The 24,649-nt window shown below is 42.7% G+C and overlaps 1 protein-coding gene across 1 annotated transcript; it reads left to right on the forward strand.

Moving 5' to 3' along the window:
• Positions 1–5,826: 5,826 nt before the first annotated feature.
• Positions 5,827–14,399, forward strand: tsr1 (TSR1 ribosome maturation factor; the record flags this gene model as incomplete). The annotated part of the gene is made up of 15 exons (XM_079224697.1): positions 5,827–5,953; positions 7,273–7,376; positions 7,460–7,688; positions 7,899–8,033; positions 8,146–8,600; positions 9,020–9,164; positions 9,585–9,772; positions 11,731–11,945; positions 12,055–12,214; positions 12,315–12,425; positions 12,564–12,696; positions 13,282–13,398; positions 13,560–13,700; positions 13,837–13,911; positions 14,011–14,399. 15 exons carry the CDS (start codon positions 5,827–5,829, stop codon positions 14,187–14,189), a joined length of 2,514 nt encoding a protein of 837 aa, XP_079080823.1. The 3' UTR covers positions 14,190–14,399.
• Between the last annotated feature and the right edge of the window lie 10,250 nt (positions 14,400–24,649).

The raw sequence follows: 24,649 nt of genomic DNA on the forward strand, positions 1-24,649 counted from the left end.
ACCACACAGCTCTCTGGCTGTCCATGTATGCCCATTAACCTGAGCAAAAGAGGGCTACGCAAAACATGAGCTGAACCATGATGTCAGGTGCAAATGTGGAGAACGGCCAGTCGGAAATCCTGAGGGAGCAAGAGATAGGTCTTCCGTTTCCATAGTAACAGCAACCACAGTACGGAAAGCAGTGGGCTGTGTCCTTGCAAAAAAAAAAAACTTCTCACACCTTCAGTGGCATGAAGACGGACAGATGTGAGGAGGATTCAAAGAACCGTCTCGCACATGACAATTTCCAGCTCGAACAAAGAGACCAAGGTGACAACGCGCTGTTTCGCGAGATAGATGCCTGAGCTGAAACAAAGCATTCCAGTGATGGGACTACTTGTTAAACCTGTAGGTACTCGGTAAACACACGTTCTCAAACATGCCAAACATTTTCCATGTAACCTCCTTACTAGTGATTAAGGAGCAGTTCACGGAAATCCCAAAACACCCAGTCTCAATTATCTATAGTGGTTTCTAGCCACATGTTGTGGTGATCACTGTGTTGAAAAGCCTTTCCAAAACAAAAGACGTCCTTGGTATACAGGATTACCCATCTTTGTTTCTGAATGTAAAAAAAAAAAAAAAACTGAAAATATTTACAGTGGGTTGTGTGGATTAACCCGATTTGTTTGTTTTTATTTTAGATAAAGTCAGGACACCCTTTAAAATTACAGATATTGACACAATGTAGCATTATGTACACAACTCCACTGTCAGGTAAATAGTCTACAGCTGCATTACAGCTCCACTGCTGTAATACAGATGTAGACTGTAAAAGATAACTGAGGAAAGTTTACTGAGTCCATGCGGCTCAGATGATCAGCTGCAAACAGATGCCGAGCTAACTCTAGAGTCACAAGACTTCTTTCCCAGCCTGGGAGAAGCAGCCCCCAGTTCAAGTGGACATCTTTTGTCTCTCAATAACACTGAACAACTCACTATTCCACACAGATGCAGCCACTGCCCTGAAATAACGCCTCATCACGATGCAGGACGGTGCCTCTTTATTGCCATTGTTCTTAACTACAGTGTTGCTCATGAATGAGCGTTGTTGTCATATCTCACGATGGCATTTTCGACTGTGGACACGTGAGCACAAAAGTGAGTGATGATAACAGATACCTTCATAAAAACACCCTGGCGTTCCAACAAGCACACACACACACACACACACACACACACACACACACACACACACACACACACAAGAATGCAGCAGGACAGGACAACAAAGCTAGAGGGGTGGAATTCCCAATGTATGCCCTCACTGCGCTGCATTTCCTGTTCGCACAGCTATAGGGAGGTAGGAAGGGGCCCTGCTGAGCATTTTGACTGGTGATTATCTGTCTATCTTGACTCAACAGCAATGGCTTGCTCACAGACATGAATTTCAAACACAGGGGAGAACGTTTTTGAAGCCTTCACGCCATGCGGTTAATCCATTTTAAAATGAATGCAGTTGCCATCACTTTTTTTAAATCAGAACGCAGGTTTAACTCATATCAGTAATGTTGGTCAGTTAAATCACTTCCTTTTGGCCCTTCAAACCATAGCTCACACCAACAACAAAAAAACATACACCACACAGTGTCAGCAACCAGTGGGTCCTTTATCTTTACCACCCATGTCAAAGAACAAAACAAGGCGTATGTGTATGTCTTATGGACGTTAGAGTAAATAATTGATCAGTTTGTCTGTGGGGACAAGCAGACACTTGTACAGTAGTGTTACTGATCTGAAAAACATGTGATAACCCACAATCAGATGACCACGCTTTACCCAAAACGATCATACTTGAGGCAAACGAGCCGCCTTACCTGCTGCGTGATATCCAGAGCTACCTGTGTGGCTGGCTGATACCTCACTGGAGTTTCAACACAAGTGGAATTAGCGAGAGCACTTAGTAGGATTGCCTGAAAGTTGTCACTTTCCCATCGCCGTTTCACTTGTCACACATCAGTAAATCAAACAAACCCAACCCCAATCTCAAGCGTGCAGATACACATTCAGGAGGTTTCGGGAGCTCCCAAACCAGCCAGCGTTAACTGTAACGTAACGTTAGCTGCACACCAAACTTAACGTTAGCTAATCTAAGTTACGTGTCATATGATCAAACGACCCGAGCGTAGTTCCGCGTCGTATTCACAGCGCGAACAGTTGAGTAACTACTCGAATGACGTGAAATTACGCCAACTTTTAAGAGTCATTCGCCAGAAATAGCTAAATTAGCAAGCCTCCCTATGTGATGTTTGCTAACTTAGCTTAGCCAGTGAGCGCTAGCTGAAACTCACCCTCCTCTCCTGACAGGCCAGCTTTCAGCACCGGAGAGAATGTCGCGTTATTCAAAACAGTTTGGGATCATAAAAGTGTCCTTCCCGCTTTATTCCCGACACGGAGACTTCCTACGTTAAATCCGCGTGGTTCTTAACGCTGTCAGTCGATTATAAAGGGCAGATTTGTAAATTACTGTCGGCTAAAATCCCCACCCTCCTCGAAGTAACTGGGGTGCCAGAGTAGTCGAGTCCCACTCCCAGTCCAAAGATGGCTGCCGAGCGCTCGGCCGCCGCCTCCCTTCGTGGAAATGCGTTGGGAGAATGTGAGGGAAGTTCAAACAACCTCCAAAACACCCAGAAACAATCCGTGGTGGTATCCTCGATGTCGTTGGGGGGAAACTGGGAATTTAAGCTAGCACACTGGCATGTTAACGACTCACTTGGCTGCCTAATTAAACTGTTACTCTGCCCGACGGTCCGTCTTCCTTCGACATACTGAGAACTGCAGTTCCGCCCTGTTGTAGCTGCAGTAAACTCTCTCTGACCCAAAAAACTGCCAGAGGCGGAGACATAAGTAAAAAACAATATCATATAAAGTTGAGAACATACTATTACAAAACGTTTTATTAATTTTTGGCTAAGGCTTAAAGGACCACACCATAGGCCATGTACAAATGAATTATCTTGTTATAGAACATGTTAATATTCTGAAAAAAAAACATAATTGATTTAGATTGTTAGGGTTAACTACTTTATCACATATTAAAATGTATTTATAATTAGAGACCTAGCCTGCTGAAGTGAGTATGCTGAAGGTGAGTAAAATTCATGGTGAGTCCAACATATTGTTTTCTCTTCTGGCTTCAAGAGATATGGACGTGGTCAGCAGGCTAGTATTTCATGGTCTGCCATTCACATTCTTTTATATTTTTGTCTATGTTATTTATTATGTTCAAGTGGACATTTTAGGATTTATGGTGGTACCAGAGAAAGGGTCAACATAACATAATAACCAGTTGGTTCATAGGCATATTGTTCAAGAAGATCCAGAAGAAAAAGAATTCCAGGGCTTTACAAAAATCTTGAGGTGGGTGCATGGTACTCAGCATACTTAAGGAATCCTCGGTCAGCAGACCGAGAGTATGCAATGTTTGTCTTCGGGCAGTGCATGATAGTCGACTATTGTTAATTTTTTCACTGCATTTGGTTTGTTTCTGCATGATGTAACAGTGTACAGAAGAAACCCCTCCAGCCTCTCCTTCAAGTTCAACCCCCCTCTAACCACCACTTTGCATGGTAACTCAGCCTGTACAATAACCTGCCTGTTCGAAAGCCAAAACATGGAAAAGTTCTACTCAAGTTGGCTCTTAGGCGGCTTTTGGATCTGCTTTAATGCGAGTGAATGATGTTGCATTACTTTGAGATGTTTCTTCTTCAAGAGGATGCCGATTGAAAGTGATGATAAACAATGATCATCGTGATACTGATGGTGGCAGTTGAAATAAGTGATGTAAAGCAGATGTGCGCAGAGACCCAGTTTTTTTTTCTTTATGTTGTGCTCATTCGAAAATTAGACTTTTTTTCTCCTCTAAACTGGTGAAACTTATCAGAATCAGAATCAGCTTTAATGGCCATGTAAGTTTGCACATACATGGAATTTGACTCCGGTTTCACTTTGCTCTTTGTACCTTTTCACACACAATATATAGTAAACAAGATGAATATGAAAACATATAAAAAAGACATTAAAGACAGTAGTAAAAAAAAAGTGCAGATAGTGCGGATGGAAGAGGCTGGTTAACTGTTCATTAGAGTGACGGCCAGTGGGAAGAAGCTGTTCCTGTGTCTGGTGGTTTTGGAGTACAGAGCTCTGTAGCGCCTTCCAGAGGGGAGGAGTTGGAACAGCTTGTGTCCAGGGTGTGAGGGGACTGTAGTGATCTTTCCAGCCCGCTTCCTGACTCTGGAGCTGTACAAGTCCAGGATGGAGGGGAGGCTGGAACCAATGATTCTCTCTGCAGACCTAACTATCCGCTGTAGTCTGACTCTGGCCGATCCAAACCACACAGTGATGGAAGAGCAGAGGACAGACTGGATGATGGTGAAGTAAAACAGGATCAGCAGCTCCTGAGGCAGGTTGTACTTTCTGAGCTGGCGCAGGAAGTACAGCCTCTGCTGGGCCTTTTTTGCGGATGGTGTTGATGTTGATGGCGGTCCACTTCAGGTCCCGGGAGATTGTGGATCCCAGAAACTTGAAGGTCTCCACCGCAGAAACAGTGCTGTTGTGAATGGTGAGGGGTTCGTGTTGGGGGGCTCCTCCTGAAGTCCACTGTCATCTCCACAGTTTTGGCCTTGTTCAGCTCCAGGTTGTTCTGACCACACCAGAAGACCAGCTGTTCAACCTCCCGTCTGTACGCAGACTCGTCACCGTTCCTGATGAGGCCAATGAGGTAATGATGATGGTCGATGGTTAAACAGGTGGTAGTTGACAGATGTAGCAGACGTCCTTACAACAAAAAGGGGTTTAGAAGTATTATTCTGCATGAAAGCAACCAAAGGGACCCATTAACTTAAAAATGCTGCAATGACAGGAGCCTCTGAATGAAAAGGCGAACAAGCTGCGGGCCCAACTTTGACCAAGGCCATTTTACCATTGTATACTTTAATTGTTTTCTCATGCTTCCATCTCTACATCTCGTTCTTCCTTTTCCTCACTGTTCTACTTCCAGGTCAAAAGTGAATGTGTTTGGTTTCAAAGAGAGCCCAGAGTGAGCGGAAAGAGGACTGAATATCAGAGGATGATGACAGAGAGGAGGGATACATATTGGCAGTGGTTTGAGCTCATACATCTATCGATACAGTACTACTAATACTACTACTACTACTACTACTACTACTACTACTACTACTACTACTAGCACTGTATCTACTAGTACTGTATCATAGTAGTAGTACTACTACTACTACTACTACTACTACTACTACTACTACTAGCACTGTATCTACTAGTACTGTATCATAGTAGTAGTAGTAGTAGTAGTAGTAGTAGTAGTAGGCAGCCTATAGTATTTGTGATCATGTTTATTTACATTTTTATAGATCGTATCGAGAAGATAAACCTTTTGATTTTGAGACTTTTTTTCTTTCTTTTTTTGTGAATGGACGTTTTAACAAACATATTACTTTCTGCTGTAATATATTGTAATTTATATATATACATATATATATATATATATATATATATATATATATATATATATATATATATATATATATATACATATATATATATATAGAATATGTTACGGTCTCGTTTTACTTTGTTCAGATTTTATGCAGTAAATACAGTAATACAATTGTAGTACTAATTCATGCAACTGTATGTAGGAAATGCAGCCCACAAACCTTATGTTCACGTTATCATGACCTCGGCTTTTGTTTTGAAAAGACAGTCTGAGGACACGCCCCCGCCATGACGCCAGTGCCAGTGCGGAAGTGACTTGCCTGACTGTCCCACATGGTGAAAATGGCTGCGAATGAGGAAAAACAACAGGGCCACAGATCCGGCGTATTAAAACAGAAAAATAAAGGCCACAAACATGGCAAGCACCGGACGAAAGGTGAAATCGAGAGAGAAAACAAAGGTAAGCAATGTTCAGTTATACAGTGTAACTTATACGGTTGGCTTGTAGCTGTGGCCACAGCTCTGCAAACACACGTGGTTTCCAGTGGCTTTTGGTTGACGTCAGTACAGTAGAAAATGAGTTAATGTAAATCAATGTCTTGATTTATACACGGTAGTAAGAAATTGCGTATAAACGCCTGATCACATGACATTGGTAGTAACGAGCGTACAACCATCTCCATTTGGACCATGACCTTTTCTAAAAGCGCAGGGGGACCAATCAGTGTCCCCAGATATAGCAGCACAGCAGTTGTCGTACTCTGTTAACCGGAAAGTTTTTTTTTTATTTACATCACAATTTTACATTCATGTATTTATATTGTCGCATAATTTAAATTAATTAAAACTGCAACATTGTACTATGAATACAATGCAACCCAGTAAAAAAACACTACAATTTTAAGTGGTTGTATCATACAACAACATACACAACTTTTTGTTTTGTACGTAGAGGGATTAGAGTAACACACTGAACATATTACATATCTCTTCTCCTGTTACATGTTCAGAGTTACAAGTTAAGAGAGGTGTTCATTGATCTCTGTATCTTCGAGGTGATGCATTGTTAAGTTATTATTGTGTCAATACTTCTAATGATAAAACAAAATATTGCTTCAAAATTATCCTTCAATCATTCTAAAAAGTTAACCTTATCATCAATGTCACAAAGTCAAGACAGTCTTTGGTTCTGTGCAGTCCAATACAACAGCTCTGCAACAAACAGATGTTTTAAAATGTTGTCCATCTAGCAGCAAAGAAATGATAGACATCAGTCATAACTTCAATAGTCGACAGACAGCCATGTGAATATCTTCTTCATACACTGTTCTGATACCCACTACCGATTTAATGGCTCCTTATAGTTACATCTTATGTTTTACCAAAAGGACACATTGAAACCCAACAGTAGTTAAAATCTTGAATTATAAAACTACGAAGCTCTAAATGTTCAACATAATAAGTTGGACTTTAACCAAATGTATGCAAACCACCACCTGTTTTTGCGCATGTTGCTGCGGGGTGGGGCTTGATGCACGATGCCAGGATGGCAATATATTGTACAAGAAAGTCTTTTCAAAGCAGCAAGGCTTTTGATTTGTTTGCTCTGTGAACAGTTGAGACATTTTTTTTGCACTTGGTTTTTCATAGAGTGCAAATACTATGACGTTTGCTCAATATCCAAATCAGCTTTCTCAAAGTGTGAGCCTACATGCATATTTATGACTTGACTTTGGCTCTTCCACAACATAATGATAAATGTGTTGACCTGTCTCTTAGGAAGAGTGTCAGTGACGGCCCTTACCAAGAAGCAGAGGAAGGAGCAAAAGAGGATGGACAGACGGCACAAAGCCAACCAGCTACGCAGGAATAAGAAAGACATGGTAAGTGTTTTTCTTCACATGAAGAATGGTCTTTGAATTCCTGATTGGTGCTGCAGAGTTCCCATATCTCTTGTCCTTTTTAGGTCCTGACAGAGAAGCGACGTCTCGGCACCAGGGACGGTCCTCCGCATTTGGTCGCTGTGGTGTCACTCCATGGTGGAGTGGATGCCAGTGCTGTTACCAAACTGCTACGTCAGGAGGGTGCTGGGGGTGTCGTACATCAGGAGCGGTGCGTCAGTGGCGTCAGTGACAGTTTTGGGCTGCTTTTTCCTCGTGTTAAGCAGAGGTTCACCTTTCTAAGCCACAGCACGGGTAAGTGTTGATTGATGCTGAACAGTTGCTTTGAAAATTAGAATCAATTGATGAATATGAATATTGTTTTGGACCATTTATTTATTAATGTTTTCATTAGTCTTTCAAAGAATATAAAACAAAAAGCACTCTCACCAATTTAAAACATGTATTTATAGATTGTTCCATGTTGTCCCATTCTTGAGCTTCTCTCGTGATTTCTTTGGACAGCTGACATGCACTCCCTGCTGGATGTGGCAAAGATTGCAGATAGCCTTGTATTTGTGCTGGACTCTGCTGAAGGTTGGGACAGCTATGGAGAATACTGTCTCTCCTGCCTCTTTGCCCAGGGCCTCCCCAGCCATGGTGGGTACACACCTGAACATGCTACTCCTCCATTTAACACATTGGGATAGATTGTAGTTGCAGCAGATTTTCTAAGCGCTTGTCTCTCTGTTGCTAATTCCCCCCCTTATAGCACTGGTATGTCAGGGTGTGTCTGATCTTCCTGTGAAGAAGAGGGTCGAGTCCAAGAGAGCTTTGGCAAAGATCACAGAGATCCGTTTCCCTGATGCCCGTCTCTTCCCCCTGGATTCGGAGCAGGAAGCCACTCTGCTTCTCAGACACCTCGGCACTCAAAGACAGCGAAAGCTCGGTTTCCGCTCCAGACGGTCCCATCTTTTGGCTCAGCATGTCACTTTTACGGCCAACCGCCCTGCTGATGGGACAGGTGGTGCACCCACTGGCCTGGGCACCCTCTGCGTCTCGGGGTACGTCCGTGGCCGTCCTCTACAAGTTGACAGACTGGTGCACATCAGCGGACATGGAGACTTTCAGCTCAGTCAGATTGATGCCCCATCAGACCCTCTTCCCCTCAATTTAACAACAGCCAGAACAACAAAGTCTGGCAAGGCAGGAGATGTTGACATGCAGGTATGTGAAGAGGCTTGAAACATCCCAGTGAATATGGGATCCCATAACTATTTTTGTCAATGTCATATTTCTGTAGCATAATAATGAAGTACTTACTATGCAGCACAATGTCATTTTACAACATTTAAATCAGTCATGATATTGATTACTTGAGGATATTCCAGAATCTGATTTTCAAATTGTTTAATGAATGAAAATAGTGAGAGACTGGAACAAACTAAGCAAAACGCTCTGCTCAAAACGCTCTTTTAAATTATAAGTAATGTAAGTGTCACACAATGTGAGTGATGGATCATGCAAAAACTCTGGTATGGTCCTTGAATGGACGAGCCGACTTAAAAAAAAAAAAAGGTTTAGATTGTTTGTGCATTTAGTTAATCTTAACTTTCCCATTTACCTCGGCCATCTGTTTCCCACAGGATGGAAGGGAAGATGAGGCTCCAGTGAGGGTGCTCATGAAAGCAGATCCATCCTGCAGGGAGAGTCTGCTGGCAGAAGCCGCGGTGGACCCCATGGATGGAGAGCAGACGTGGCCAACAGAGACCGAGCTTTTGGATGCTGAAGGTGCAGAACCATTTATTGCCACGTATGTTTTCACATACAAGGAATTTGTCATGGCGGGTGGTGCATAACATTAAACAATAAACACAGTAGGACATTTTTTATAACTGATTCTGGTTTGCGACATTTCCCTTGATTACAGTTTTATTGATCGAAATGATCCGACATCTTGGAGTCGGATTGATAGACCAAAATAGATTTGAAAAAAAAATAAACTTACATGGCTGTCATGTTGCATTCAGTTAGCGCAAAGCAAAGTGAAACTGTCCTTTGCAATATGTTACTAGTACCTGACACCACTCATTTTTTTAGCCAGCAGAAATGACTCTTGATTAAAATGTGGTTAATTTTCATATCCAATCCCACCTGCCACAATATGGCGGGTCTCTAAAGGTTTTTTTTATGTTTCTCTCCGCTGTTTAGAGGCCAGGAAGAACAAACGTGTGATCAAGGTCCCTAAAGGAACATCAGACTACCAGGCCTCGTGGATTGTTGATGACAACGAGGAGGAGAATGGAGAGATAGACGAAGAAAGCAGTGAAGAGGATGACGACGATGATGACATGTTGGACGAGGCCATGGACGGAGAGGATGACGACATTATGTCTCAGGTACTTATGCTCCATTACCGGTCATTTCTTTGGCATACGCTATATCTATAGTTTTAGAGGCAGTATGACTGTGCAGTGTCGGTGCTCAAACACATTTGAACAAAGTGTGGTGAACATTTTGTGTTCAGTCTGGGGCGTCAACTACCTTCAAATTGATCAGTTAACTGTTTTGTCCATTAATGTAAAGACAAAAACTAAAAATACAGCCTTGCGGTATAAATTCTTGAGTTATGGCCAAAAACGTTTTTGGTTCACAGTGACCTTTGGCCACCAATTTCCATTAAGTTTATCCTTGAGTCCAACTGGACGTTGTGCCAAATTTGAAGAAATGTTCTTCCTGAGCTGTCACGTTCACGAGAACGGACCGGATGGAGGGACAAAAGGACAACCCGAATACAACCCGTCCACGGCTGTCGCGGAGGCATAATAAGGACAAATGTCCACATTTTCAAATTGTCCATTTCCTTTAAACAAGTATATATATTTGTTGTATATAAACGATAGGGATTTAGTCTATAATTGTAATGAGTTCGAAAATAATGCTCAAACCTTGTAGAAGCTGAAGTCTAGAAAGGTTTGGCTGTATAATTTGTAAAAAATACTACTCTATTATTAAAGTAGTTGTGGATTAAATATACATTTTCTTTTTTGATTTATCAATTAATAGTTTCAGCACAAGCATTTTAGTTTGGTCAGCTGCTTCTGGTCATAGCAATGGTGTATCTGCAGTCAGAGAGTGTACATCTTGATGACAGTGATCCGTGTGGAGAATCTATGATGTCTGAGTGTCCGCGGTTCCGGGGCTGAAGCGGTGCATACGTGACCCACGATCAGTGCACCTCGTCACTGAGAGGCACTGTTTGTTTTCTCAGTGTCTGTCTCTGGCCTGTAGTGCCAGGCTGCTCACCACAACAATAGTGTTTGGAGCAGGAGTCCCGAGAGAAGCCTCCTGTCTTCCTGTCCTGTGAACAGAACTTCCTGTCTGGACGAAGGGAGGGGTCGACCATTTATTTATTTCCAGCTCTGCTTGAAAAAAAGTCGGGGAAACTCTCCTTATGCAAAGGTTTCATTATGATATGTGATTGTTATTAGCATGTGTTTTATGTCACAGTTAACACAGGGTATGTATTTAGGAGAGGGATAACAATAGGGGAATGGGTACTTCAAATGATAAGGATTTATTCTTATTCTTATTATTGCAGCAGGGATGTTGGACCGGTTATGAATAAACCCCATGCTGAGTGCTTTCCCCTCGTGTCTGGCTTTGCCAGTTGAGGGAGGGCTTTAAAGCATGTCCTCTTTGATGATTCATTTCCTCATACAAATATATTGCCAACGGAAGTTGAATTTCTAGATATTTTAAGAGTCAATGTCTGGAAAAACTGTAGACCGTTGTTTGTAGACTCACTGAGAAGGCACAGCATTTAAATATATGCAAACCAGGGGTTCCCATAGTTTGAATTCTGGCAACTCCTTATCACATTCACACATACCGACTCACAACACTGTTCTTATTGTAGCTGGGTGAGCCTTGTTTATGTTTGGCTATAATACAATTTCTATACTTAGAATCTCTTTGACTGCACTTGTGTTCCCAACATGTGTGCCTGGTCATTGTTTGTAAAGTATTATGGCTGCAGTTTAGAAAGTGGGAAGGCAAACAGCTGCCTTGATGAGTTGTGTATGTATAAAAATATGTTTGCAATAGAGGAGTGCAGCAACAACAATAGTATTACTGATACAGAACAGCATGAGAATAGTACAGAAACCTGTTCATCCAAGTAAGTTAAAAAGGATTAAACATTGAAGTCTTTGAGGTAATGGCTCATAGTTTTAACAGGGGAAGTCTCTAGCAGTGCTGGTCAACCTCTCCTATTCAGTGTAGCTCTGAGATGTCTGCATCCACCCCAAAACATGAGGTCATAGCCATGCTGTCTTTTATAAAACTCTCTGTTCAGGACCCGGGTTCAGGCTGTGCCTCAGAAGAAGATGAAGATGATGATGAGGAGGAAGAGTTGTGCGCCACAGAGCGAACTGGAGCAGATCAACGCTACGATGAGCACATTGATGAGGCTGCAGAAGAAGAAGGCCTGAAACGCTACCGCGAGGCCCGAGCCAATGTATTGTTTCCAGACGAGGTGGACACGCCCCTCGACATGGCAGCTAGAATCAGGTCAGTATTTAAGTGTTGTGATTGTGAGTTTAGGTTAGAAGGGAAACTAATTCTTCGAGTGTGTTTCTTTACTGCAGTTTGATCACACGGCATTCTCTCCTCTGTCTAGGTTCCAGCGCTATCGAGGCCTCAAAAGTTTCCGCTCCTCGCCCTGGGACCCCATGGAGAACTTGCCACTCAACTACTCACGCATCTTCCAGTTTAAGAGCTTTGACCGCACTCGCCGCCGCATACTGGCCGAGGCTGCAGCTGAGGAAGAGGGAGCCATGGTAAAAACAATTCAATAAAATGGGTCTGTCTTCATTTGTAAATGCTCTTTTGTTGGTGTTAGATTCGTGGCTTCACTGACTGCTGTCACTTCTGTTTCAGGTTGGCTGGTACGTTACGCTGCACATCAACGATGTGCCTTTTTCTGTGATGGAGAGTGTCCAGTCAGGCAAACCTCTGATGATGGTGTCTCTCTTGCCCCATGAACAAAAGGTCTGATCCCCAGTTTTAACATCTGAAAGCCTCTCTGTCTGAATTTGTAACTGTCCATTTAACACAAAGTCACACTAGTAGCACAATGTTTCTGTTATTGATTTTTCTGACCTCATAATTTCCCCCTTCTGTGCACAGATGTGCGTGATGCACCTCTTGGTGCGGAGACACCCCAGCAATACAGAGCCGATCAAATCTAAAGAGGAGCTGGTGTTTCACTGTGGATTTCGGAGGTTCAGGGCATCGCCTATCTTTTCTCAGCACACTTCAGGTAGAACACCTGTTAATCGAGCAAACATGCCCTCAAGCATACTCCTATTTCAACCTTATTCTCTTCTTCATGAAACAATATATTTTGAAATCGCTCCAAGACATGCATTAGCAGAACTGAGAGCTATAAATGACTCCATCTACACAAAGTAAATTCAGAAATGACTGACTACGACACATTAAGGGTTCACTTACACCAGCATTAACAAACATTACCGTTACATTTTGTAAAAAAAAAAAGAAATCGATGAAATCCAATGGAACTGATGCAACTAGCAACATCCAGCAGGAGCCACTGCAAAACCATCAAGTATTCACTACGTCACCAAGCACCACCATTTGTGCAAAAACACTAATTTTGATGTTGTGACTAGGTTTCAACATTTCATTGTAATGATTCCATTTTGATAGGATACCAACCCCCCAAGAACCTCAGGATGATAAACATGATTTTGGTATAATAAAAATGTAGTGATGCCCTTGTCCAAATGATTGTAGAAGCAGGTGGTCTGAAACAGAAGTATCTGCTGGATATACAGTAGTAAATGAATCATTGAGTGTTGAACTCCGCTCTGCTCTTCTCTAGCTGACAAGCATAAGATGGAGCGCTTCCTCAGGCCAGATGCCCCCACCGTGGTGTCGGTGTACGCTCCCATTACCTTCGCCCCCGCGGGAGTCCTGCTCTTCAAACAAAAGAATGATGGTGAGATGAAAAGTTCTGTGTATTCTTGAAAATGAGTAAATGCCATTTGTGGTTTGGCTGCCTGAATGTTCAACTTTTGAGCATCCATTCTGCTGTCTTGTTTGTATTTAATTATCCTATCATAATTCTGGTATTGTGTTCTTTGTACTGCGTCTCTCTAGGCATCCAGGACCTGGTGGCGACAGGCAGCCTGCTCAGTTGTGACCCTCAGCGTGTAATGCTGAAGAGGATTGTGCTGAGCGGACACCCGTTCAAAATCAACCGGCGCTCTGCGGTTGTTCGTTACATGTTCTTCAACCGGGGTAAGAGAATGTTCACTTTTTTTTTTTTTTTTTTTTTTTTTTTTTAACTATGACAACAGAATATTCCGTAACGTTTCACTTCTCGGTGGCTTTAAGCGTCATGGTTAACACTCCTTTTTGTTTCTTTCTGTGATAGAGGACATCATGTGGTTCAAGCCGGTGGAGCTGCGCACAAAGTGGGGTCGAAGAGGCCACATCAAGGAGGCTTTGGGTGAGGACATATAAAAACAAAACTCTGTGTAGGCACCATCTTTAAGCAGTGTCTGTTTGTTTTCTGTATGATTCTGACTGTCATGTTCTATCTTCTCAGGAACACATGGTCACATGAAGTGTGTCATTGACAATCAGCTGCGCTCACAGGACACTGTCCTCATGAATTTGTACAAGAGAGTGTATCCTCGCTGGACATATGATCCCTATGTGCCCTTGTCTTTACCCTGGTTCAAGAGAGAGGTCATTGTGGATATGGACGACTTGGACATGGAGTAGTGGAGGGACTACATGACGACACAAGAAAGACACAGGACGTGTATTTACACAAATACTTATCATCATTGTGATCAAATTACCTTTTCAAAAAGTGTAATTTGTATTAAACTTAACTGTTTTGAGGCAAAATGTCTCCGTGATCATGTTTGTTCATCTTGAGCCATCTTGTTGCACTTAACTATGAAGCCTCTATCTTGTTGCTGAGTCTGTTTCGACCACTAGATGGCAGCGATGAATAAATGTCCATAGCTGCTTCACTAATTTGTTGAGCAACTCTTTCATATGTTTAAAACGGGTCAAATATGAGTAACAGCCACTGAAGAAATGGCTGTGAATGTGTTGAGTACTTTCTGATTAAATGAGTTGCTAGAGCGAGTTGCATTAGTCATGTACCAACCAAGCTCATTGCAATGGTAATAACTCTTTGAAATCATGCAGATGTGGCTTAAGCCTGCAGTCACACTAAAATGCACTCACTGGGACGGAAATTCAAGGACAATTATGCCCATTTTGAAAATGTATACATGTTATTCCTGTGTTCTAAGATGGTCCACAAATATTTGTCAAAGCGAACAACTCTAAATCTGAGTGCGAAGACTCAAATTTGTGACTTCAAGCATGAAGTGTGGAACTGCTTCAGCGACAATTAATTGTCAAATATGTTAAAGATGACACGGCGCACCCAGGGGCGATTTCTTCCCAACTTTACAACTTTAAAGTCAATGATATGCACATTTGAGAAACTTCTCTGGTTTCTGGCTTTGAGAGAGTTTCATGTTCACAGATATTGATTGAACTTTCCTATGCCATGGAAATAACATATTGGAAGTCTTAAGTTAGATCAGGTTCCCCTTTCATTGTGGAAAAAACCTTCCTAAGTTGCACTTTCAAGCATAAATCCTTCATAATAACTGAATGAGTTGTAGCCTTTTAATATTTAGAAAAATAGCAGCTGGCGCGTTCATTTATTTATATAATCTTTTAACACAAACATACCTCAGTGGACTAAATGAAGAAAAACAACTAATTAATCACCAGTCCCGGCCCGGTATGATTGTAATACGGTATGCAACAACATTAAGCACAAAATTAAAAAAATGTTCCATGGCACTACCAGAACTACACCAGCTTGAGGAAGAGAGAGCTGCTTTAACAACAATGCTTCTCCAAACACACTCATGATACACTTTCCTGTACTCTGTAATTCATTGATATAATTTACAAATGGTGTGCTAAATTTGTAGGAACTTTTTAAATGCTTTGTTTACTAACAGCGGTTAACACCCCTTCACAAACACCATAATCTCTCTCACCGGCCCTGACCTGAAAGCTCCTTTTCAGGTCTCGTCAAAACACACACACACACACACACACACACACACACACACACACACACCATGACCTCTCTGTTGCTTTCAAACTGAAGCTGAAATGCGTTGGGTCCTTTCCTGCCCCATGTTTCCTTGCGTAGGAAAACACAGATTTATGAATTGCAGTATCTATCATAAAACTGAGCTCTTGCATGCTTGCAGCAACATGATTCATCCCTAGGCTGTGTTGGGACTGCAGCACAGAGGCATGCCAATATGTCTGGGAAACCTGAAGGTGAAGACTTCGGGATGGAGAGGAGAACATGATCCAAGAAACGGAGGGGAGCAAAAGTTCACTGTGTGCAAAAGTCGAAGAAAAAAAGATAATACAATCGAGAAAGACTAATGTCTCTATTGCCCATGGGGGGCAAGCTGGGAGCTCTGGACAGTTTTGTGGTAACACTCAATTTATTTCCGACTTTACTATTTTTTTCATGCAAGGGCACAGTAACAGTGATGTGTTGAACACATCTTGTTAAGGCTGAGGGGAGGGGTGTTCTGCAGGCCAGAAGTTCATGGCAAGGGGAGGGGGAATTCAATACCCCCTTGATGGAGAATGCTCCTAAAGTAAAATGTGTACAAAAGAGTTTAGATGCACACACTACATTTTTTTCCCCTGACACTATCAATTTGAAACAAATAAAGATTTTGCTGTTTGAAGACCAACTGTGACGTGGTAAGGCTGCATCCAGCCCATGAAGTGTGTGTTTGGCACCGGCCACCGTCAGAAGACTGGTGACTTAGCGCTGGTTGGATCAGGAATGTCTTGCGGTTCCCAGTTCATTGCCACCACACTTAGTTGGCTCCCACTGAAGATATAATGGGTGAGAGATTTTTCCGTTGGATGTGGATAAAGAAACGGAAGGAGAGAAAAGGGGGCAGTGAGGGAGAGAGAGATAAGGGAAGAGCCAGTTGATGTTCAGCATGAATAATACCAGAAGTGGTGGGAGGAAGTCAGTCGAAGGAATGCAAAAAAAGGGGATGCATAGAATTTGGAAATTAAAATAAAAAGTTAGTGGGTGAGAGAGAGACGGAGTGAAATGGAGGAGTGTGAGAGTCGAAGGCGGTGTGGGCGAGGGAATAGGAGAGCGAGAGTGGCTGGCGTTTATGGATTGCAGATGTGGCGCTATGGGGTTTTGGCAGGGGCCATGCGCGCCTGAATCCTGCACCGGCTGGGTGGCACCGGGGTGAGAGGGAGGTCACTGCACCGCAGCACACATCCCATAAAACACTGAGAGTAGTGGGGGAGAGGAGAGAGAGAATAGGCCTCAAAGACACACTAACCCGGGACTGCAGGGCAGTGAGGGTGAGAAGATCACACTTTGGATTCAAACACGCACAGGCATACCCAAACCCCCTGCATATGTTGAGCCGTAGCTCAATGCATTCGAGTTAAGTGGAGAGCTGATGAGCTTATCTCACATTTAATAAGGATGAACCCTTTGTAGATACCTCCCCCACCATGAAAAATCACACCATATTCACTGTGAATAGGACTGTGCGCATAAATCCTGAATTTATTACAAGTACTTTTGATAAGATTACAAAAGAGAAGAAAGCCGGCCACGATTGAAGCAAAACATGTTAATCTAGTGTCTGTACTCTTTCCGTTCTCATTATTCCACATCTTCCTTGGTAAATAACAATGAATTGTGGAATAATGTTACCAGAAAAGCTCTTGGTCAAACGCACAGATTCCCTTCATCCCCTGAGGAAATATCTTTCTTTCCCATTTAATAGCCAGTACAACGGCAGTGTTCTAATGCTGGAGGATGAACTGCAGCAATTTGCAGTCGACTGCTCAGAGGAAAGTAAGTGTTTGATTGTCGACAGAGTTGAGAGTGTGGTTCACAATGTCTGCGCAGAAAGGGATTTAATTGCCAAAATTCTGCTTCTAATCATATTTCTTAAGGTGCCAATGGTGCTGGCCAGCATCCACAACCTGGCATCATGCAGACAGTGACAATTATATTATGTTTAAATGTCATTCTTAAAAATAAAAAAAATACTTGAAAAATTCACAGTACAAATAATGCAGTTGTAAAACTCAATGCTTGCAGGTGGCAGGTGTGACTGTTTAAATTGTTTCTACATTGACATGACTTGTCTATCTGCAGATCTTAACTTCTACTGTTGTGACTTTCCTTTCCTGTATGTTGCACATATTGTCATGTACTCATAGAAGTAGTGCTTGTTTCAAATTAGTTCTATGAAGTGCTTTGCATATACAACGTATGATACAATTGTACCCAAGTGACTGAAATATGAATTAATAAAAAATAGAAATACTTGAGTCAAATGCTACGATCTCAATAATGCAGTTAAGTGTGACACTTGAGTCGATGTAGTTTCTTTTCAGCTCTTTTTCAGAAAACTATTGGTTTAAAACCAAAGGACAGCACCAGTATCATATTGTAAAACTTTAACAGGCTCAAGTGTTTCTGGAAAAATTACGCTTTGTACTGTTTTGCCCGTAAAAACCTTTGAGGAACATCCCATGCACTCTCCTGTTTATGTAGGTGCTGCCTGACAGTACTTTCATATTAGGTCAGCTCTGTTTTTCTCTTTCTTTTGTGATATCCTTCCTTCCCTCTCTTGTTCCCCCTTCTCTCCCCCTTAGCCTGGTCCTGACTCCCTGGTTCCTGGGGCCTGGCCAAGGCGTGTGTCCCTGGAGGAGCCAGTGAGGAGATGGAGAGAGGGGGCAGCAAGGGGGTGCAGAGACCGGCTCCAAAACCACAGCTGCAGCAGCCTCTCCTCTCCTCTCTCCTACTCTCCTTTCCTCTAATGCCTTCCCTCTTTTGCCTGGCACCCTCCCCAGCTCTGCCATTAATCAGAGGAGATGGGTATTTTGGTGAATGTGGGTTTGTGTGTGAAGGAGAGAGATGCTGACTGTGTGAGTGGCTGAGTGTTTACGTGTATCTCCGCTTGTGCTGATAGAGAGCTGGATGGGTCGGTAGTGATGGTATGGAGACCAGGATCTCACGCAAAGCTGCAGAGTTCACCCAGAGAACAAAAGCAGGCGGGAGGGAGGGAGGTTGACAGACCTAAAGCCTGGTGAGCAGATTGGGACTGCCAGTGACTAAAAGGAAGAAGTAGACAGATGAGCATCACAAGATGAGACCAAGACATCAAAGGTGGCCCAAACCTTATTTTCAACTTACTGAAATCCATCCGATTGACATTTTTGGAGAAAGGTGTTGCAACGGCACCTGCACACAAGCGTCAACGAAGCCGAAGCCCAAGAGGGAAAGTTCATGACTTGACATGCAACAAATTACATCACGGTTTGCTTCAAGGTGTATGCTGCCTCTCCACTTGCCCACCTTTACCCCCTCATTATCCAGGTGGGAATGAGATCTAAAAAAAACAAATTTCCAACCTGCTCTGCTCTCACCCCCCCAACGGGCCTCCCAGAGTGCTTTTCTGCTGACATCACTGCACAGAGACCTGGCAAGCCAATCTCTCCTCTGCTCTACCATTCCCCTCTCCCTGCTTCCTGCCCTGATGATGTCACACACCATATGGTTTTCAGCAGTATCAAGCCGGAAAAGAGATTTAGTCAGTGGAGAGGCGAAGGAGAGAAAAGGAGAGAAAATTAGAGAAAAGGAGGAGGGCTGGAACGGAGCGCAGGTCGGACACAGAAAACAAAAGCTTTCGCTCTTCCCCTTGTGTGTACTGTGAGTGGAAGGTAGAGAGGGAGGCGAGGGGGCGAGAGGGGAATGGCTGCTCTGTGTGAGGCTAATGAGGAGAGACCAGGGAGCAGAGACCGTGCATTGGACAGCCATGTGCTGCACAGACGCCCGCTGGACCGGCCTGTACACATTTAAACAGAGTCACATACCCACACTGTGTTGCACAGGAAAGGAGGACTAAGATAACAAGGCCATGCTGGTGAATACGGTTGACGTGTGTATTGCTTGACCTTCTCTGATTAAACATCAATAAAATGTTCTACTTGCTGGAGAGTGAAATGTTGTCTCATTTCATGTTATTGCAGATATTTGAGCTGCGATCAGTTGCCAAAAACTTAAAGCGGCTATAAGCAATATTTCCAAATCAACAATGGATAAACCAACAGAGAGTTAGCACCTGACTCTCTGCCTCTTTACGAATCGTTTTAGCATCTTTCAACTCGATGTTTTGCTCTCACCAGCATTGTTTTTTGGACACAGCAATATGTTGTTTTCAGCAAAAAAGCTGTACAAACCAACTAGAGGCTCCCTGCTCAGCACCAAACAGTCCACAGACAAAGTTGGCAACTAGCTTGTGAACATAGTGGAGCATTTAGCTGCTGATGAGCCAGATATTTCCCTCAGGAGGTGATATAGATCAAACCGCAGTTGGAAGGAGAGTGAATATTGGACTTACATTCACCAGGTGGCCAGTAACATGACTCCAGTTCGCCTTATGAACCCAAAAGGTGATGATATCAGTCGATGACAATTTATTGCATTAGATATCATCCAAATTAAACAAGTTGCCCAACTTCAGCATGAGTGTTCTCAAAGCCAGAATCTATGTTGTATTCATACATATTGGCCTTTGTAAAAAAGTCATTCTTCTCTGGCTGTAATCATGGCACGATAAATGTCCATCACCAACAGATGGGTGAACGAGAATGGCGGCCGAACAGCTCTGCACATGACGTGCCTTGCACGTCTGCTCTAAAGCTGTCGCAAAACTGCTCATTACAATGAATTAAGAGAGGTCTGTGTGTAAATGTTGAGCCTACAGTTCAACTTTTGGTGGTGACGAGAATCCGAAGCTGAAGGGGTGTGCGTCCCGTATTTGTGGGGCGGTCACGGCAAACATCTGGAGATATGTGTGACCCTGTCCACTGGAAGGGAAGACACGAAGAAAGGAGAGAGGGATGATTGATGAGAATGAAAGAAAGAAGGGAGAGCAAAAGACCTTGTGTGAGCAGTTGAGAAAAGTGTGGGACATTACACCCGGCGGGTCTGTTTCGAGGTGCTAAGATTACTTTTCGACTGTCCTGTCTATTGTCCAGTCTCGCTCTCTCTCTGTGCTGGCAGACAGAAACGGAGCAATACTAAGGTGATTGCAATGCTCGTCACTCAAAAACCTAAATTGAAAAGAGGTGCTTGTGGCCTTGGAGGCATGGTGACCCTGCAGCATATCTGCGCACACATGTTGGAAAAAGTTGGCTCCAGTGATTCAGAATATTCACCGCCTCATTGTGTTTCCATATCCGACCCACGAAGCCTCTGCAAGACATACATCACATGTAAAAACCTGCAATAGTCACACTTGGAGAAATGGTGGGAAAGGTGTGTGATTTAGAGGGTGACAGCAGACTGTTAAGGGATTTGGCTGTCCAGCCTGCCTTATCTCCAGCTCTGGTTCCTCACTTTGGGTAAGTAGACACGTCTCTGGGATGAGCTCCCTGGGCTGTGTGTGGAGCGCAGCTCTTGCAGCTTTAATTGAATCATTGCTTACAACCAGTAATTTGGAGGCTTTTTTTTCACAGTTCATTAGAAGTTCAGCATTTCAGGTTTGCGGCGCTCCAGATTACGGCATGTTAAATTGTGTTTTGACAGGCTGGAGTTTAATGTCCAGCGCAGGCCTTGGGACTGGCTGATTGATTAGTGAGATAAAGTTTGTCTGGGAAGACAACAGCTGTACCCAGAGAAACACAAATAAACTGATATTAAGTTTTTATAGTATCATACTTTAAAAATAACCCTCTTTCATCCTCGCAGATAAAGTAACATAAACTATAAAATGCCACTGTTGACATATCAAAACTATTAGCCCATACATATGTATCCGGGCTGTGTGCTGGTTTTGCTTCAAACACCACGGCAATATGTTTGGTCCCCGAGAGCCACCATTCTTGGCAGTAACCCCTTCTTTGTGTTGTTGTGGAGGTCCAAGCAACTTGTGGCCTGAAAGTTAGTTATTTATTGCTCATGATGCTTTTCTAAACGACTCACAGTCTATGTGTTGACCCTTGACCCGTATGAAGTCACAATTCCATGTGACATTGTTTGACTTGAGTAAAACCTGAGTAAAGGCATGTTGTCACATTTAATATTTTTTTCGCCCCTGATATTTTTATGTTATTGCAGGCGCATAATGCCATTTAATTAAAGCAAAAACTTGACAGATTTCACAGATTTGGGGATCTTTATTTCACGATGAGTTATTATCTTCATGAAATGCAAACTTTTGAGGCAAACCTCAAGTCTTAATATGTGAAATCCATCATTTATCTTGCAATAAATAACATCAAATATAATAATCATATGAATACAAGTAGCATAAATATGCAATATAGGACAGAGGGCAGCCAGAGATTAACCACAGCAGTCGTAATTACAATGTTTTGAAAGGGGTGCTAATTAAAGCAGAAATAAATCAACCTATGTTTAGACATAACCTGACACGTTGCATAATGATTTCACTATGTGTTCCCTTAAGGGAAAAAACTATTTCGGACCATGAATCGAAACACGCTGTCACATCCTTGATAGAACGTATCCATTCTCCCGCACAGCTCTGCTAACCTCTGTCTGGGAGGTTATCAGCAGTTCATCAAGGGAACATGGAAGTGAGAGACAATACCTTCCTCCACTCTAACGGGCTCTTGAGGTGGCTCGGATCATTTCAGTGAAACACCACCACCTTGAACTTGGATAATTTCTAGAGGAAGAGACCCGACATGCTTTATGAGATTGTCAGCTGCTGTTGTGATCAAAACAAACATAAACAGGCCTCAGTCCACTTGGTGTTTTCACTGGAGCACATCGGCTGTCTGTTAATGACCCAAGCGATGGGGAAATAAGTAGTTTCATCAATTTCAATCTGCGGTCTTTCAAACACCTCAGGATGGATCTGAAAAGACATGAAGGGATAATAACAGACAGGCCTGTCCGACACAATCCGTCCAAATACAGCAGATTAAATATGTGTTAGAATTAATGTTTATAGAAAGCTAGTGACTCCTTCCACAGTGTACGGGGAAAAAAAATAAATGCAATATACTTTTCTGGAGAAACTGAAGTCTTAGTAGAAATACCAGCACTATATAAATTGAACTAATACAGCCAGTGATGGTTATAACCAAAAAACAACAAGAAAAACACACACAAACTGTCACATATATCAAAGGGCATCTTTTCATTTGCATGAAAGGTTGGAGTGAAATTTATTAAAAGACAGTCCTTTTTATTAAGCTACAACTTTGTTAGACTTTATTTTATTGAGGTACTTGTAATTTACTAAAACATATTATGGTGCTCTAATCTGCTTTATGTCTGATGGAAATATTATACTCCACTACATCGATCCAACAGCTTTTGTTCAACTAGTTGAATTCAAATTACTTTTTTTTACACACATCCATATAATCAGCCTATATGATATGATGCAATTACCATGCAGTGTGTATGAAGTATTTATGTAAATGCTTTAATAATAAAGTACATATACATATAATAATATAACGTAGCCTTGTAGTTTACTGTGTGTTTTTCATATGGTGCTCCCAAAATAGCGTAACCCCCACACACACATACACACACACACACACACACACACGCACGCACGCACACACGCACGCACGCGTTCTCCGTGATAAGACCAATAGGGCTGGCTACCGCCATGTTCCTCCATTGGGTGTCGCTGTGCGCGTGAAGTCTCCTCCGGCAGGTTTTGGTCCGACCGGACCCCGTATCGTCTGAAGTGTCAGATTGTCTTGTTAACACTTGAGATAGCAGTGTACGGAAGAGAGTGAAAAGAGGGGTGAAGCCGGGAGACAGAGGGCTGCGAAATTAGGCGGAAGAGAGCTTTCGAGAGAGAGTTGGACTCGGCGGAAACGGCGGAGGTCCTAATGAGGGAATGCCGAAAAGGAGCGCAGACACTCGGCCAGAGCACCAGACATGAGTCCGAGGTAAGACGGTGAGAGGCACGGAGACAGGGATGGCATTCGTGCAGACGTGTGAGTGACACTGTGACACTCTGAGCAGCTTCTTTTTTGAGTAGACTACTCTGATGAGTTCATCCAAGTTTGAATGTACTGTGTGTCTTTTCGTTTTGAGCCGATGGTCCCGATGAAGCCTTCAGTGACGTTACAGGGTCAGCGCATCTGGATCATATGAGCGCGTCCGGCCTCACGCTGATCGGATCTACAGTCACTATCTATTAATTATGCATTTCTCAGGTTTTAATCTTGACATATTTCAATTAGATATGGTCGTGTGGAGAAGATTTGCAGCATACGACGTAGGCTTAAAGTAAGAGAAAGATATATACATGACATATTGTAATACTAGTATAACAGTGTCTTATGGGCTCTATATTGCTGCGTTTGTATTGCTTATCAAAATAATGTTTTGAGTCCAAACCCTTGCGGGGAAAACGGGGGATACGTTTCCGAAGTGCTCTTTAAGTGAAGCTAGGGGGGCTATTAAATATTCTCGGGGGAGGTCTGCAGGTGAGACACACCTTCTTTTAACAGCTGCATTCATTTGACTTAATTAAAAATTGTACAATGAATTCATAATTGTGAATGGATTTTCTAAATGACACAATAAAGCAGCAGGAATTGTGATCAATTTGGATTTTATTTTGGCCTCAGGGACAGAAGGATATTAAATATGATGGTGTGGGGGGTCTAATTCCTTGAAGGTCCTTGACATGAACAGCTTGAACGACTCTTGATGTAACTTCTATCCATCATTAGAGTTCTCTCCAAAGTTTAAGTGGGCCGCCTGATCATAAATATGCAACATACGTGCGTATACAATGGCTGCCTGTCTCTTTAAGACGATGTGTTGAGAAGTTCAAGTTGGGGTCACTTGAAGTTCCTGCCCTCGATTTTACCTTTTAGTTTTATTATAGACTGACATCACACGGGGCGCTAAAACACTTAAGGCGCATAGAGGCTCCATTATCATCCCGGTGCGCGTTATTGCTCTGACTCAAAAATAGCTAAGGAAATTACTAGAAAAAAAATAAGAGGAAACTGATGCTGGTCTAAGCACGTATTTTTTTATAGGAGGGGATGAGAAAGAGGGGAGAGGAGGGGCAGAGACATACAGAAAGAGGGAGAGGGAGGAAAGTGGGTGG

This window comes from Taurulus bubalis (genome assembly GCF_910589615.1).
Source record: "Taurulus bubalis genome assembly, chromosome: 10".
Classification (NCBI taxonomy): domain Eukaryota; kingdom Metazoa; phylum Chordata; class Actinopteri; order Perciformes; family Cottidae; genus Taurulus; species Taurulus bubalis.